This window comes from Anneissia japonica, unplaced genomic scaffold (assembly GCF_011630105.1).
Source record: "Anneissia japonica isolate Jap-2015-1 unplaced genomic scaffold, ASM1163010v1 scaffold24_len2511860_cov200, whole genome shotgun sequence".
NCBI lineage: Eukaryota > Metazoa > Echinodermata > Crinoidea > Comatulida > Comatulidae > Anneissia > Anneissia japonica.
Genome location: NW_022730786.1, coordinates 573,080 through 590,505, shown reverse-complemented (window position 1 = coordinate 590,505; position 17,426 = coordinate 573,080). Strand labels below are relative to the sequence as shown.

Below are 17,426 nucleotides of genomic sequence, written 5' to 3'. Positions count from 1 at the left end.
CTTTAGCAAAATGTGCATCAACTGTCAGATTATATTAAGAATATATTTTAGAGGATAATATGTTTGGTTTCCAAGTTGTGGCAGCATAGGAATCATTGTAATGTAGTTGATGTATGTAATACATGTTTGTGTGTGTTTTACACAGAGTTATTTAAACAATTAAACTCAAAACTGCACAGACATTGGTTTTGAATTTGTGTAGCAATAATCAGTTCCTGCAGGGGTCCTTATTTGTCAATTTAAATATCTGTAGACTTCAAAGGAGGAAAAACATCCCAATAGAGGGCAGCAAACAATTTATTTACTAAATTTTTCCTCGTTTATAAATTTTAGTTAAGAATTCTTGTTGATTTAGCATTTCATCTTATACACAATTTTTCAGTTGGTTTTTTTTTTCTTTCTAAAATCATCACCATGATGAAATGATAGATTTTTCCTGGTTTATGGTAGCTACTGTATTGTTGTTATGGGTATTATTATTACTATTATTAATGTTAACATACAAAAGATACACTTTTGAAATTATTGTTATTAAACTAAAGATAAATATTTTAGAAAGAAATGTGACACAATTATGTCACAAAATTCATTACAAAAAATGTTTTCCACATTTAGTGAAGTAGGCTCATTAATATAATTATTATATTTTATTTTTTTTTTAGGCTGTTCAGTTGCTGTGTTGACGATTCTGATCCTCATCGTGCGGTTGTGTATCGTAGAATTTGGTATAGAAAAGAACAAGTGGTCAAATGACTACTGGGCGGAGTTTGTCGACAGTTTTATACTTGGCGTGACTGTCTTAGTTGTGGCCGTCCCAGAGGGACTCCCGCTTGCTGTCACCATTTCATTAGCATATTCTGTTAAGGTAAGTGCATAGCACAGAAATACACTATAGAAGTGATTTGGCTCAGCATTTTCGATTCTGCTTCTCAACATTAATTAATCAATCCCTCGCTGTTCAATTCGCTTTCACAAGGCACTTTATTTCTCTAACCAGGAGTAAAATTGGGGTACCTTGAATGTTCAAACACATTTTTGCAGACATAATTATAATAATAATTAGATAGATAATTATTATGAAAATAATATAGTATAAAAAAATTAATGTGAAAATAAATTGGTATTTTTAGAATCGATTATTGATTGGTTGACTGATTTATTGATTGATTGACAGAAAATGATGTATGATAACAACTTGGTAAGACATCTGGATGCTTGCGAGACGATGGGAAATGCTACAGCCATCTGTTCGGACAAGACCGGCACGCTGACCACCAACAGAATGACAGTGGTCCAGAGTTATATATGTGGCACTCATCATAAGTCTACTCCAGCCAGTGGAAGTATACCAGAAAATGTGTACCAAACTTTGATTCAATCAATCTCCATCAATAGTGGATATACTTCCAGGATATTGGTATGTAATGATTTATTGATTAATATTGATTGACTTTTTATTGAGTATTATTGATTGACAATTATTATAATTTGGTTTGATAATTTAGTGTATTGATTTAATGGGTCTTTTAGGTACCTCACCCACTGAAACGATTTGTCCACTTGGCGAGTCAAATGGCCTAGCAAATAAGGCAGGGCCGCAATCTACAGTACAGTCATAATATTGGTGCTGGTTCGAATGGCATGCTCACCTATGGTTCTGGAGATTAAACAAGTCTTCTCGGATAAGGACTGTAAACCTTTAGGCCCAGTGTACACAACTGGTTCATGTGCACTTTATTATTATTATTAAAATAATAATAATTAATTTTTTTTTTTTTTCGTAGCCAGCTGAGGTCGAGGGGCAACTTCCACGCCAAGTAGGTAACAAGACAGAATGCGCCCTTTTAGGTTTCGTCTTAGAAATGGATGATGACTATCAGATGGTTCGTGATCGTTGGCCACCTGAGCGGTTTATTCATGTATACACATTCAACTCCTCGAGAAAGTCCATGAGCACGGTAATCCCATTAGAAGACGGTGGATATCGTCTCTTGACTAAGGGTGCTTCGGAGGTCATCATGAGGAAGTAAGTTTATTTTTCTCCGAAGTAGGGGAAAAGTGTATTGCAATTAGCATGCGTCTGTCTCTCAGTCTGTGTGTGGTGTGCGTCTTTCCGGGCGTATAACTCAAAAACTACTGGACCGATTTACTTTTCACACATTGACAATGTTTCATGTGTCGCGATCTTCCTTGAATTTTGGTGCTGATCGGAAATAAGATGCAGATTTTAGAATGTTATTTATATATTTTCCAGCTGCAACACACATAGCCAACGCGAGCAGATCACTTCGGCCTGGATTGGCTAGGCCGAGTCAATTCAAGCGGATTGACATTATTTTTTCAGTACATAGATATCAAAAATTAGGTTGAGAGTTCGTAATGTCAGATTATCTTGTTTAAAATGTATTGTATATCATGTCCATGAATACTATGATTGAACTCATAGCTTTTAAATGTTACTGCCCAATTAAAAATAGATGTGTTCAAATCCTGGATGATGAAGGAAATCCTCAACCATTCTCCCCTGACCAAAAGAACAAGATCCAGAATGATGTAATCGAACCTATGGCTTCAGATGGTTTGAGAACGCTTAGTCTGGCCTACCGTGATTTTGGTCCAAAGGAGAACCCAGACTGGGAGGATGAGGCAAGCATTGTGCAGGCTTTGACTTTCCTAGCCATAACTGGAATTGAGGATCCTGTCAGACCGGAGGTAAGAAGAATTGTTGACCTTACCAGGACAAAGATAAAGGTCTTTTTGCAGAGTTCTCAAGTTCTATGGAACTTCCAGAACTTGAGATGTTAGCATCATTAAAGGATGAGTTGCACTGGCATAGTTAATTGCGATCTAAACTCAATGATGGTACATCTGTTACTTGCATGGATTGTAATGTAATAAATATAAGATAACACTCTTTTTTGTACCTAGGTACCACATGCCATATTGCAGTGTCAGCAGGCTGGTATCACTGTTCGCATGGTAACAGGTGATAACATCAACACAGCTCGTTCCATCGCTACCAAATGCGGCATTCTCAAACCAGGCGATGAGTTCTTGGTCTTGGATGGCAAAGAGTTCAACAAGAAAATCAGAGATAGAAGTGGCAAAGTACAGTTTAATCACTTAATTGTTTATATTTGTAGTAAACATTTCTTCTAATTTGTATACCTTCATTTAAGAATATTTATCGTCCTGATATCTGGACCCAGTGACCAGAAGTGATGCACAGCAATATCACTCGCAATGTAGCGCAATCAGCTAAAATGGTGGTAGCCACTGTGTGTGAGCTGGAAGGCTGCAATATAAGTGTAAGAAAGGGTACCATTTTTAGCAGAGATGTTTAAGCCATTGGTCCTGTGTGCAATATGGCCCATCTGCACATTAAAAATGCAGTGGAGTAGGGACTGTTTCCTGATGAGTGGGGTTGATAATAATACTGTAATAATAATAAACAAACATTCGTTATGCAACAATTTCAAGGCACGAAAGTAAAATAAGAGCATGAATTAAATAAAGTAGTAGAGGTAGAAATGTAAAAAGACTATGTAGATATGAACATGGGAACAGATGGATTGAAATAGACGAGTTTTTAAATAGAGTTTAAAGGAGGGTTAGTTTTTGACAGACAATGGTAAGTCGTTCCACAGAAACGAGGCAGAAAAAGCAAATGTTCGTTGGCCATGTTTTCAATTTGAAGGTGGGGACAGTGAGAAGACTCTTATTTGCTGTTGGGGAAATAGATATTTAGAATTTCAGTGAGATAAGAGTGTACTGCCTAATTCACTGCCAAAAGGACCACATTGTAAATAAGTCTTCAGAGTTTTGTTGCTTTTTCTTGGTAGTTAAACTAACTAAATCCAATCCAATGCACTCATCTTCAAATTAACATGTGCAATGCTACACCAGTGCCTTTTTGAACCTTTCAAATAATAAGATAAAGAATTGCAAAAGTGTACAGTATTTATAACTTTTTTGTCAACAGGTTCAACAACAGCTGCTTGATAAGATCTGGCCTAAGCTGAGGGTACTAGCCCGCTCCTCCCCTACTGATAAACACACCCTGGTGAAGGGGATCATAGACAGCAAATTGAATCCAAACAGAGAGGTGGTGGCCGTCACTGGAGATGGAACAAACGATGCCCCTGCTTTGAAAAAGGCAGATGTTGGATTTGCTATGGTAAGTTCATTCAGATAGTATATGCTCATGGATGTGTTCGTATTGTAACATTTGGATGTACTGTTCCAAACTTGTGTTGAGGCATCTTAAGGATTCATGAATGGAATAACTAGTCAAAGGTCAAAGCATTCAAACAAACAAATCATACTGTATATATCCTACTCTTTTTGAAATTTTTTTATTTTTTTCAACTTTTTAATTTGGTTTCACAAACAGCGCATTGAGACTTTATGTCGAGTTTATGAGCTATAGCAAATTTATATACAATACTTACTATTTTGTATCACAAATGAGGCTGTTGTGCTATAAGAAACATCACAAGGTAGCTTTTATTTTTTTTAGATGTCTATGTGAACCACATTATGAGTGTTTCCTGCTAATGGTGGGTAATTTAGAAATGTAATATAAAAAGTGAAGGGAATACAATTTTTATTAGACCAGACATTAACAATTTGGCTTGTAAGCCTAGGGTACAACAGTTGGAGCCCTTTGCTGACTAGAGGGTTTTTCTTATTTATCCACTTCTTCTTGTTACCCTTACTATTAACCTTTTTTATTACCTGTTATTCCAGGGTATTGCTGGTACAGACGTTGCCAAGGAAGCCTCCGACATTATTCTAACGGACGATAATTTCACAAGTATCGTAAAGGCGGTGATGTGGGGAAGGAACGTGTATGACAGTATTGCCAAGTTCCTTCAGTTTCAGCTGACGGTCAATTTAACAGCCATTACCGTCACAGTCGTCAGTGCTATGTCCATTGGTGTAAGTCTTTTGCTTGTTTCTTCGACCTTGGTGTGGTGGTGACACCCAACCCTCCCCCACTGCATTCTGGGCCAATCACATCATGTAGAGCATAGTATGTTCACATTTTCATGACTTTCAGCATGACTGTTTTCAAAACATAAGTCTTGTGTACAAAATGACTCGTGTACACTTTGGAAAATGTCTCCTGGTGATGTATTGCTAGTCCTCAAGGGCCAATCCAAATTTTCCTGGCTAATAAACTAGGAAAAAAACACCTGATACATATTGAAGATATTCAGCTATGTACAGTAGGTAGATAGTTCGTAGGTAGTAAGTAGAGAAGTGGGTAGGTTGTTAGTTGGAAAAGTAGGTAGTTAGTTACAATACATACGTTTGGCATCTGCACAATATGTGCTCTATAACCATTTTTAATTTTTTAAATTTTTATTTATTTTTTATTTATTCCAATATAAAAAGGCTCAAAATACAATTCAAGATTGAAATGAAGAGCTTACAATACAATCAATAATGTAAAAATACAGAAATATAAAACAATATTTATACAAAGCTTAATAAAAGTGCAAAAAACATTGACAAAAATAAAGACCTACAGTATCAAAACAAGCATTATTATTAATCACTTAATCCATGAGTCTCACAGTAAATATGTTACTCTTGGAAACTACTGTACGAAAACCATAACACGATGGTAAGACGTAGAACGTAATGATGTCTCTAAAAGTCATCTGTGCATGCGAGGACGTTAAGTCCCCCTTGTCACATGGATTCTAGAACGCAATTTGGCCAAATCTGCGCAAGTAGAGAATGTAGGACGCTCGGTAGGATGGTCACGCATGAGTGATTCCGTTTTAGCGTCGCATTGTCAAACGAATCGAAAGTTCTCTATTCTTCCTGTGTGTTATACCAAATGTCACCTGACCACTACTAGTTTGGGATTAGTGATTGTGTCTGTAGTTCGCGTGAGAGTTAGGTTCTTATTTACAGTAGGTAGGGAGACAGAAAGACGATACTATTTTGTATATACAGTACTGATAGATAGTTTACCTGTCTATAACATTTACACAGATTTGATGATTACCAAATAAACAGCATCTCAAAAACAATTTGAATTGTAGTTCTAATCTTGCCAGTTCAACATTTACTAATTTTGTACTAAATAATGACCTAGGCCAATTCCTTAAACTAAACATGATTGGCTGTATACTTCTAGATCATCCTCACTTTGTTTTATGCTGGGTATCCATGATGTCCTTCTCTAAATGCTGAGGGTTTGTCAGTTTGATTGTTGTTTATTAATCATCATGTTGTTTGTTTTCTACAGGACAGTCCTCTAAAAGCTATTCAGATGCTGTGGGTTAATCTAATTATGGACTCATTGGCGTCATTAGCCTTAGCCACGGAACCACCGACACCTGCACTGCTTACTAGGAAGCCATATGGCCGAACCAAGCCTCTCATATCACGCACAATGATGAAAAACATTCTAGGCCATTTTGTATACCAGTTCATTGTCATTATAACTCTTCTGTTTGCAGGTAATTTAAAGATACACTATCTAAAAAGTTCTTGCATTGAAACACATAATCTTTTTCTTTAAATTTTCAGACAAACAGCGAGATATAGCCTCATGCAGGATAGATATAAAACATATTGTAATCATAAGCTCTGTAAATACAAACAATACAATGAGAAAAAATAACCAAACTTTCTTAACTACCCCTTTTCCCAAAATTAAACATATAAAATAACCAAATATACTATCGCAGATACAACCTACTGTCTAAAATGACCTGAAAAAAATTTTTGGCAGGCAGCGAATAAAAAAAATTCATCTTTACTGAACCATACTGTATTTTTTTAATTTCAGGTGAAAAACTATTTGACATTGACAATGGTCGAGACCCACATAACCATGGTCAACCCACACAGCATTTTACGATTATTTTTAACACTTTCGTTCTTATGCAAATTTTCAATGAAATTAACTCAAGAAAAGTTCATGGTGAACGTAATGTTATCTCTGGAATTTTAGATAACTATATCTTCATTGGAGTTATTGCATCAACAGTAGTTGCTCAGGTAAGCATTATAATGTGAACCAACCACAATGTCAATTATTATTTAGATAACATTTAAAATAGTGAAAAAAATTGTTTATAGTTTTTGACATTTCCCAGGTGCGACACCCACAAATTGTTTAAAAATCTTCTTTTTTCTCATTGAAAATTAAATTTTTTTTTTATATTAAACACCTAATAGTTGGTATTATACAATTAAATAAATATGGAAATATTTGGCTTGCAACGTGTCGTGTCTAGTTTTGCAGATTGCGTAAAAGTCAGTAAATGTATATTCAGCACCCACCTTTTCAAAATCCTGGATACACAACTGGATAATAATGTTTCTTTAATTTATTTTTTATTTTAGATCCTACTTGTTTGTTTTGGAGACATAATTTTCAGCTGTAAGGCCTTGGATATTGTTCAGTGGCTGTGGTGTATCGCATTAGGTCTTGGCACGCTGCTCTGGCAACAACTTATCTGTTCCATACCTACTAAAAAGCTGCCTAGGTTGCTGGCTATTGGCCGATCGGCCGACACCGGTATCCGTATTACAACAACAGAAGTAGGTGACCAAGTAGATGTCAGCCGGTCAGAGTCGCGTGCCGAATTGAGACGTGGTCAGATTCTCTGGATGAGAGGAATCACACGATTGCAGCAGCAGGTTTGTTTTCCAATGTTCTTATCATCTTGGTCTGTTATGGCTGTAAAAATATAAACATTTATTCATTCATTTATTCATTAATTACTGTAATCAACAATAAAAAATAGACAAAAAAAATGAAAATAAATAATAGACAAAAAAAAGGAAAATAAATAAATTTAAAAAAAAAAAATTTTTACGTAATTAGAAAAAAAAAAATGAAATTAAAAATGAAAATAAAAAATAAAAAATTAAAATACAATGATGAAAGGACAACAAAAAAAAAAGCTCTAAAGAGCTTGTCAATCAAGGTGTCCAAAGTAAGCAAAAAACAATACAATAAAAATGCCAACTGTAATATATTGAATAAGGAAAAAAATGTCATACAAAACACATACAAAAACACACACGCACCAACATGCACACAAATGCAAAAATACAAAGACCAATAGAGTTGTTCATCTCTGATTGGTTGTCGTTTAGTACTTAGTGGTTGTCGTTTAGTATTTAGTTACAATTTTTAACTTGGCAAGATATTTTTCACTCCTACAAATACCAGTACTGTATATTTTTACTTTAAACAAATCTGCAAAAGCCAGCTTATAAGGCTAACTGTGTCCTATGGTAAACCAAAACCTTTGCATAGAATAATATGCTCTAAAAAATAAAATCAACAAGAGAAAGAGGAAGACTAAAAAGGATTTAGAAGTTTCATATTGGTAGAAATTTGATATGTGTGACCCAGGACAGATTTGCATGTATAGGGACAATATGCCGTTAGCCAGCAGTAGCAAAAATGGTTGATGATGATATTGAACTTAAATCATGATTGTCTTTTTGTTTACAGATAAGGGTAGTTCATGCATTCCAAGATGGCCTTAGGACAATAGAACGCAAAAGTCTTAATAACTCAATCCACGAATTCATGTCGAATCAGAACAAGTACGAGAGTGGAAGTATTAAGCACGATGCTGATAATGCCCCGAACGCCACCGTGAATAGTGCTGAAACTGCTCTTTAAGATCGCTGCTGTGGATGAGATTGAGTCGCAATGAAAGATACTGGACAAAAAACATAAAAAAAGTGTGTTATTACGCAACAAGGGCAGCATTAAGGGAGTTCACTAACAATTGTTGAAAAATGTGAATCAATAAAGTGCCCCTTTGCTCTAAATTTCCTCAAAAGATGAATGGTGCATTATGTTGAATGATATGTCAGTCATGAAGGGCGTATCTTATTCCAGCGTTGCTATCGCGTAGTTCATCGTTCTTTAAAGGTTTTTATTTTTAAAGACTGTTTACATTTTGAGGATGACTTGAAGAAATCTGGCGTCTCAAACACAAGTTGAGGAATGAGTTATTGTCGACCTACGTGTGTTTTAAGTTAAACCTATTCTGTTTTCCATTTGAAATTGAGTGATATGTTTATCGTGTGTGTTATTGATTTCACATGAAACTTGCATGTATGAAATGAGGTACTTTACGTGAAAACTCCACGTTTATACTTATTGTGTCGTTCTTTCAGCGGAAACGGGAACTTGGTTAGATTGAGCTAAACAAGCGTAATCACTCCGATTCTAATATGTTTGTGCGTGAGTGTGTTTCATTTGTTTCCTCCAGTTTGTCCAGAAATTGAATGGTAAATAATATAAATTATGTTGTTTTTTTTCAAGTTTTTTGTTAGAATCATTTATAGCAATAATTGTATGTTTTATTAATGGTGTTCGCATTTTGAAGTTTTTTTTTTATTTGAATGGATTATGTAACTTTTATGATGTGTACTTTTGAATGAGATTTGACCAGTAGCAGTCTACAGAAGACTGTATAACCTATGTTTTATAATAGCAATTATATTGAAATTACAGATTAATTAGAATATCGAAGCTATTTTTATGATTGGATTTAAACTCATTTAGTGTTGGGTTTTTCATATTAATCATTAATATCATTTAAAGGATTATTGTGCCATTATCTTGTAAAACCAGTAAACTCAACATTATTAAGGTATTCCAAGGTAGTAGAGAAGTGATAATGTGCATAGACATATTTTCATAAATTTATTAATTACTGTATTTGTAGAATTTCTAATATGAATGATATGTGGTGTCTTCAGTTAACCTTGATAAAGCCCTGTTCAGACTATGTGATGTGCCTGAATACGGTCATGATGACATTACATCATGACAATATATAGGCACATCTTGACTATATATGGGCATACAAAGTTTTTTTTCAAAGAAAAGTTGATAATCTGAACAGAGCTGAAATATTAAAATAAAAATAAAAATATTAATAGTAAAATATTATAATCTCCTGTGGGCATAATCAGTTTATACATTATTAATACATACATCTTAGCTATATCATTATTATTATTATTATTATAGCTATGAATGAATATTGTAATGTGAAAATTCCAATTGAATTTCTTTTCATTTTTATTTCATTCAACTTGGTATGAGATTGATGTTTATTCTTTTTAATTATTACCAGTAATAAGAAGTGGAAGATCCTTCTTGAATATTAGTGTAAACATCAGCAACTGTATCAATCGTTCGTTTTTGTACTGAGACAGTAGCGTGTAATTTTCATACCACCACGGGTTACATTAGTTATTATGTAAATTAGATCACGATCAAATTATGACGCTCAGAACATTGTAGAGTTGATTACTTGGTGATCTAGGAGTTACGAATAAATAGATATAGTGTTGGTCCTTTCTAGTGTTTACATTTTTATAAAGTTCTACAAAAGTAATCCTCAAAAATGCGTGTGATTGGGTGTTGTGGCCCTGTATCAGTCAAGGATTTGTTTAGGATCATTTACAATTATATGCATTGTGAGATAAACAGGTGGTTTACGTGTTTGCATCTATAAATAACCATTGTGTGAGTTAGTTTGTTGCCGAAGCAGATATCAAATCAAACCTTGAATGGTTTTAATCAAATTTTTGTAACCATGGGAAAAAATTATTGTGAGTAAATGAGACATTTGTATATAGGCTATTACTAGTTATAACAATGTAGCATCTCTTTGTAGAAGAGGCAAATCAGGATTGTTTGTGGCCAATTGTTGTGATAAAAGTAGAGTTTGATGTTGTGTGAAAAAAAAGTTTTAAAAAGTACGACATGCCAATGGTGTTCGTATTGACTTGATCAGATAGGTGTAAACTGCTGATATAAATTTAAAGTAATCATTAACCAAAACACATTGTCTAGCCACAAAGAAAGCAGGGGTTACCTTTTTTGTTTTTATATGGGATGGGGATTTTTTAACTTGTCCAACCCTTAGTCAATTCCATGATTGCTGAGCATGCATATTTAACACCTGTAATGTAAATGCATTAAAATTTACATATTAATTATGCATTAAACATATTACCTAGCATATACATAACAGTAATGGTGATGTGGTTTGTCAGTGGCATTTATTTTGCATGCAGTGTTGCCATTGGTGAATACTTGTTACTGTATTTGAATAAATATTATTGTTATGTGCAATTATGAATAGATGTTTTTCATTGGATGTGCAAATTTGCATATCAATACAGTATAAATATATATATGTAAATTTGCATATCAATAAGGTATACATATGCAATTAATTGCATTATTTGTACACAGGATAAAATTTCACAATAAAATGTTGGAGTTATTTATGCATACCTGTTTCTACATAACCATAGTTATTTACAGTACAGGTATGTGTTTGCATGCAATATGGTAAATGTGATTTTATATACAGTTTTGTCAATGATGGTTTGGGAAATATCATTTGTGTGTTGATAACAATAGTGTAATAATTGGAACACTGAGTAAAAAAAACAGGCCAAACAGGCTTGAGTATGAATAAAAAAAAAAAAATTTAGTTGATTAATTTCTATGCATAATACAAAGAAAAATCTGATCAAATGCTTATTGCTAAAACACTGCAGGGCATCATGGTTAATGTTTTTTTCTCTTTTACTATCGTAGTTTGCGATGGTTAGGTCACCCTGATACACATGTTAGCGAACAAGCATAATCAGGGAGGTGATATTGTTGCTTGTTAACTTCATAAATTTACTTAATTGGGTCTTTGTTAGTATACTTGTAGAGGAGGTGTTTTATGATAATGGTAATGTACTCTCTCAGTAATGGTATGAATAAAAATTTCCCTCCTGTTTTGGGTACAGGTAGTTATTAACCACATTTGCAAGGGTGTGCAGGCTACCTGAAATTGATTCCACTTGCATAGGTGAAAGTAATATTGCCTGCCACCATTGCAGGCGTTTACTGGCCACCGTTATAGATGTTTACTGACTCCCTGTACAAGTATTTATACTGGCTGTGCTGGTAGGATTTCTGATATTTAAATACATAATACAGTAATATTAAAGATGCCCTTGTATATGATTTGTTTTCATATTAAAAGATGGACTGTTCATATTTATTCTTTTGCGTAGGTTTTATTACTTTTCTTTCCACTTTTGTTAGCACTCCTCATGTAATTATATATGTAAAAATGTTGAGCACAAATTAAAAGGAAACAGTTGCAAATTTGTTGTATGAATTGCCCTTTTCTGTCTTCTTGTATTCCAAGATTTATTGCTTCGTTTGATGGTGTTTGGATGTTGGAACGGAAATGCTGTGGCCTTCATTACAACTGTAATACAGCGCCCTCATCTTGTAATGAACTCACATGAACCATTCGATTTAGTAAGCAAAATTCGCATTTTGTATTTAACAAATTGTCCATGAAATTTCAGTGGACATGTATGAATAAGGTTTTTGTAATGACCTCTGTATAAAAATTCAGTTTTTCTGGTACAGTTTTACATTACGATTACAAACAGGTGAGAGCGCTACTTTGTTATAAGATCTTTGAGTAAATAACCAACCCACTTACCTCCAGTCTTCTCATCTCTGTACCATTCTTTGCCGGCATACATTACTGTCATGTTTCTAATTGATTACGTTAAAATAAATCTGAAAAGCATCTCGGCTTCTTGCAAATGGTTCACAATAGATGGCGTTATAGAGCGATGACTTCATTTTTAATCATTATATAATATAATGGTTGAATGTTGTTTCTTGTATCTTTCATATCTGTAAAATATTAAAAAATAAAATTGTTGAAATAATTTCTATCATACAGTATTATTATCAGGTGAATCTCAAAATCATCTTGAAGCCATATCTAGCAATGAAATCACCTGTAAAATAGATATACACAAGTCAGTTATTATACTGCAATAAGGCAATGGCATATGATATGTGAATCACACGAAGGATAACCCACTAATTCCGAAGACTTGTCTCCAGTGGGATCCTTCTGGTGGTGAATTGGGCAGTAATCCCCAACCGAAGAGTGTACTGCATTCTTTAACATGCACATGGGCCATATTGCACACGGGACCAATGGCTTAAACGTCTCATCTGAAAGACGGTGCGCTGTTGATTCTATTTCAAGACTCTAGCTGAAACACAAAGAGAGGCAGCATCGGGATAAAATGATAGAATGCGTTATTAAAAATTAGTTGCTAATCGTCATCAATATATATTAACTGTGATAAGATTTTGATTTGACCCCACAACATTTCTTTTTTATTCCGGATGGAATAGCGTCAAGATTAATATTTATTTAATATTTAACAGTTGAACTTGCCTAAGTCAAACCCGAAATAGCATTGAAAAATTGTTTAGACTTTGATAATTCGACTTACAGATAGTTAATTACTGTAATTGGAAACAACAGTTTAATATGTAAAATAAGAATTAAGATTGACTTAGAAATTATTCGAGTTTGGCAAAGTCGGCTTACTGTAAGCCCAAGCCCTAACTGTATACAGTTCATTATTTAATGAATCTGTATACACTACAATATTTAACAGAATTCCTATTTTTTCCCGATTTTAAACAAAACAAATTTAAATACATTACTGTACTTTTAAAATCTACAACAGAGGCCAATGAACAACCATTGTACACTACTATAGTAATACTGTAGTATGGAAACAGCATGCACACACGCTCTCTCTTTAAGCCAAGGCCTATGCTGCTGTATTAAAAGACTGAAGATTGACCAAGTTTGAAGGGCAATTGTTTCCTTAAATTCAGCTTAGATGCACATTTTTTCTTTTGAAATAGAGTAAAATAACATCTAGATCCTATGAGCAAGTACTGTATACAAAAAAGTTGATCTCGAAATAATGAGGAACGATCTAAATTCCGTAGCATACACTTAGCGACTTTCGTGCTATTTGTTTTAAATTCATCTCGTATTCTCATATGACATATCGTATGGATATACGTAAAATATAACAAAACATACAAGTAAACACAGTGATTTGAATGTGTGGTTTAATACACATAAAAGCAACTTGTGATTAGTTTGAATTCATGAAAGATAGCTTACATTTTCTGTAATATTTTATCTACATGTATTACCTAGCCAGCCTATGTGGTTCGTCTTCGTCTACCTATACCGTAGTTTGATTATATACGCTTGTCAATTGAGGTATAGCCCCCCCCCCCCCGGACCAGGGCCATAGCAGGGCACTAGCCGAGACTGAGCTGGGGAAGTACACATAGTTGTGTCTCCGTAGTGCCACGTAGAACATATCTAAAATTCACCCGTACAGTAAATGGAAAGGGCCAAGAATTTTAAATATAGAGTAGCCAGGGTTTCGGGTGTAGTGCTGTCAAATGGTCTGGTCCTATCTAGCCTACACTAGGCCTAGGCAATCAGCAAATTGCAGTTTATTTTGGAAATTAAAAAATCGCCTACCAGTACTCTAGGCCTACCGTCATGGTTTCATTTTTTATAGATTAAAGTATAAATCACATAATAAAATTCAAACCTCCACTATACGACGAGGACTGAGGTTGCGTGAAAATTTGTGAACCGAGCAGACTTGCTGGCTCCTACCACTGATTGAAAGAGTACAAAAACACTACACTTACCTAAATAAATATCAGGTTTTTTCAATTAATAAAGTTTCATCAAGAGTAAAGTACCAATTTAATAATAAACAAAGAAAATAAATATTTAATATCTCGTAGGTTTTAAAGCTACAAATTAAATTTAATATTCAAATTGCTTACTTTGTACATTTAAGTAATTTGGTTGCTTGAAACAAGACAAAAATTTCCTTACTAATTTACTAAAGCATCGATAATATCATTTCTATAATCTTATAATAGTGTTTAAATTAGCTGGAAATCAACTACAGAACTTTCAAAGCAAGAAGATCTGTAAATTTTAATTGCTAAATTTACAATTTAATTGATGCTTTTAAGCGAAAAATAAATGTTTTAATTAATTTTTTATAGAAATTTTTTTTTCTTCAGATTTTACCATAGACAGTGATGTGTAAAGTCAGTGGGACTGTCAACTTAGAAAGGTAACTTGTCAAAAAGTGCAACCAGTTCTCAAGAGATACTGTCTCAGATAATAAGAAATCTGCTTTGCTTAAACCTGGTGTCCTGTTTATTTAAAAATTAAGAAAAACAACATATGGAAAAGCTATGAACATTCTTCAAATTTAACAACTAGTTGTTTATGTAGGTTTGTTTCATATTATATTTTGTTTACTGTGTAAATAATTATTTTAAATCCTTCCATTTGAATCCATACAATGTAATCTGTTTCCTAATTTACAATACTTATCTTTATTTCATTTCTTTAATATGCATGACAACAACATTTTGGGTCAAAATCAGGGCAGAGGCACTGCATCTATAACCTCAGTTGGCAGAACTAAGTCTTCTAAGACCATCAGCGTTACCATTTCGTTTAGTGTTATTTAGTGTCTATTCTCCCGTTTATGGTGTTAAGAATTAAAATTTGCAGAAAACTATAAACATAAATTACCGAATTTGAAGCTCCTTCTAAAAAGTAGGGTGGGTAAGACCATAATAACCTGTGGCATGAGCCAAATCAAAATTAAAACACTGATCCAAATATAGAGATATTTTGGCTTTGCCCAATCAATTTTGTTTTTCTAACAAAGTCTGGTCTTTAATTCTTTCTTCTTCAATTCCGCTTTCTTGTGGCTCAAATTGATAAAGCTGCTCCATTTCTATGCTTCCTTCTTTAGATAGTACTTCCAGAGGACGGGCTTATACTAATATTTTAAACCGTCATTTTTAATATTTATAAACCAAAAATTAAATATTTTATTACCACTCATTTATTAAACATACAAAACACTGCAATAATCAGCAACTTAAAAAGTATCATTTTATTTTGACTTAACCCAGTCACCACAATTAGTGCATGATGTGTTAGGTCACAGAAGGTCAACATACATAATTAATTATGTAATTATACTATTATAGTTATAATTAATTAAAAATAGTATGCACGGTATAGTGTGCATGTAAGTTCAAAAAATATGTGAGAAAATATAAAAAAACGTTTATAGAAAATATTTCGTCCATTTATAATTAATTTCTAATTAGCAATTTGTAATTTGATGGTTGTTTTTGTAACATGATCGCCTTGATCGAGGCGTCGGCGTCAATACTGGTGATGGATAAAATCACCTAAAAACACACTTTATTTTCAGAAAATAACTATTCTGACACTTTCATACTATAAATATATTTTCAAAATACATAATGTACCAGATTTGGTAATTATATCGACATATTTCCACGTAAAATTGATTTTTTGTGGCTGAAAGCAAAGCATGTGCTATCAATTATGATTGACGCCATCTTGTGTGTTTACAAAAATGAAAACGAACCCTGAACATTGAACTTTTCAACTTTCTGTTTTTCGGTGACCTGCGCCCTCTACACGTTGAGACAGATGAGAAAATAAGGAAAATTTTGATACCAAAATCGTCCTATATCATCTTAATTTTTCGTATTTTTTCATAATTTATTTTGAAATCATCTGGATTTTTGAAATATACAAGATGCAATTTTCGCAGGACCTTGGACGGCTAGGCAGAAAATTATTAATTTTACCTCGCGAGGTAGGTTAGGCTATTCACGGTACAGTGCGTAGTGGGGAATGGGTGACTAAACGCGGCGAGGCGCCTAGGGGACCCTTCGATGTAAAATATATTATTTTTATCTTCCAAAGTTCTTCGTCAATAAATTCAAATTTAGATTTATTTTGTAAAGGAATAATTTGTGCTGATGTGGAGATGACTGACTCAGGCTTCAATAATTTATTTTTAAAATTATTCATCAAAAAATATTTATAAATATGAAATCAATAATTGGAAATTAATTAATTTATTTATTTTTTCATAATTTCACAATACTAAATTATTTAGAAGCATTTTTTTATTATCTTTCAATTGGTATCATCATTATTGTATTATTCCTTCAGAAAAAATTATATTTAACCATATTTCTGACACTGAAAAAAATTCAAAATCATATATAAATACGTAGGGTTGATTGGGTTAAAGCATTGGTCTGATTCTGGACTTACTTTAAAATGTTAGTTCAATTCAGGACTTAATCAGCCTATCCAAGCAGTAGGAGGTCGCAACATGTGAAGTTCGCTGCGGTGACACCAACACCACTTCTTCCCACGCTGAAAGGTATATATTATTATTATTATTTATTATTTATTTATTTATTTGGATATATACACTTTTGAAACAGTGGCACACTTCAAAAGAAGAAGGTGCATCCATGAAAACAAAAACATACTTAGACTAAAAATGATAAAACCAAATACAAAAAAATTACCAAGCATAAGAAAACTTACAGAACTAATAATTAAGGTTCTTCCCCTCCCTAACATAAATAATGTAATACAAAATGCACCATAACC

The 17,426-nt window shown here is 33.4% G+C and overlaps 2 protein-coding genes and 1 long non-coding RNA gene across 3 annotated transcripts in view; 2 read left to right on the top strand and 1 right to left on the bottom strand.

The window, feature by feature from the left end:
* LOC117115045 (plasma membrane calcium-transporting ATPase 1-like) overlaps window positions 1-12,184 on the top strand; it is a gene marked incomplete in the record, with an annotated part of 46,489 nt that extends 34,305 nt beyond the window's left edge. The window contains 11 exon segments of the mRNA XM_033258694.1: window positions 663-865; window positions 1,175-1,417; window positions 1,785-2,026; window positions 2,478-2,712; window positions 2,929-3,108; window positions 3,983-4,177; window positions 4,750-4,941; window positions 6,266-6,479; window positions 6,812-7,023; window positions 7,372-7,668; window positions 8,495-12,184. Of these exon segments, the coding sequence (XP_033114585.1) occupies window positions 663-865; window positions 1,175-1,417; window positions 1,785-2,026; window positions 2,478-2,712; window positions 2,929-3,108; window positions 3,983-4,177; window positions 4,750-4,941; window positions 6,266-6,479; window positions 6,812-7,023; window positions 7,372-7,668; window positions 8,495-8,668 (2,387 nt within the window).
* LOC117115047 lies at window positions 7,572-17,217 on the bottom strand. The gene is made up of 3 exons (XR_004446479.1): window positions 17,079-17,217; window positions 12,534-12,733; window positions 7,572-7,708 (listed from the first exon to the last, which is right to left on the bottom strand). It is a non-coding gene; the product is annotated as an uncharacterized LOC117115047 (long non-coding RNA).
* The window catches only part of LOC117115046 (tubulin alpha chain, testis-specific), a 22,202-nt gene continuing 17,040 nt past the window's right edge, over window positions 12,265-17,426 (top strand). The window contains exons 1-2 of the mRNA XM_033258697.1: window positions 12,265-12,343; window positions 14,978-15,030. The gene's annotated coding sequence lies outside the window, so the exon portion shown is untranslated. The remainder of the gene's footprint in view (window positions 12,344-14,977; window positions 15,031-17,426) is intronic.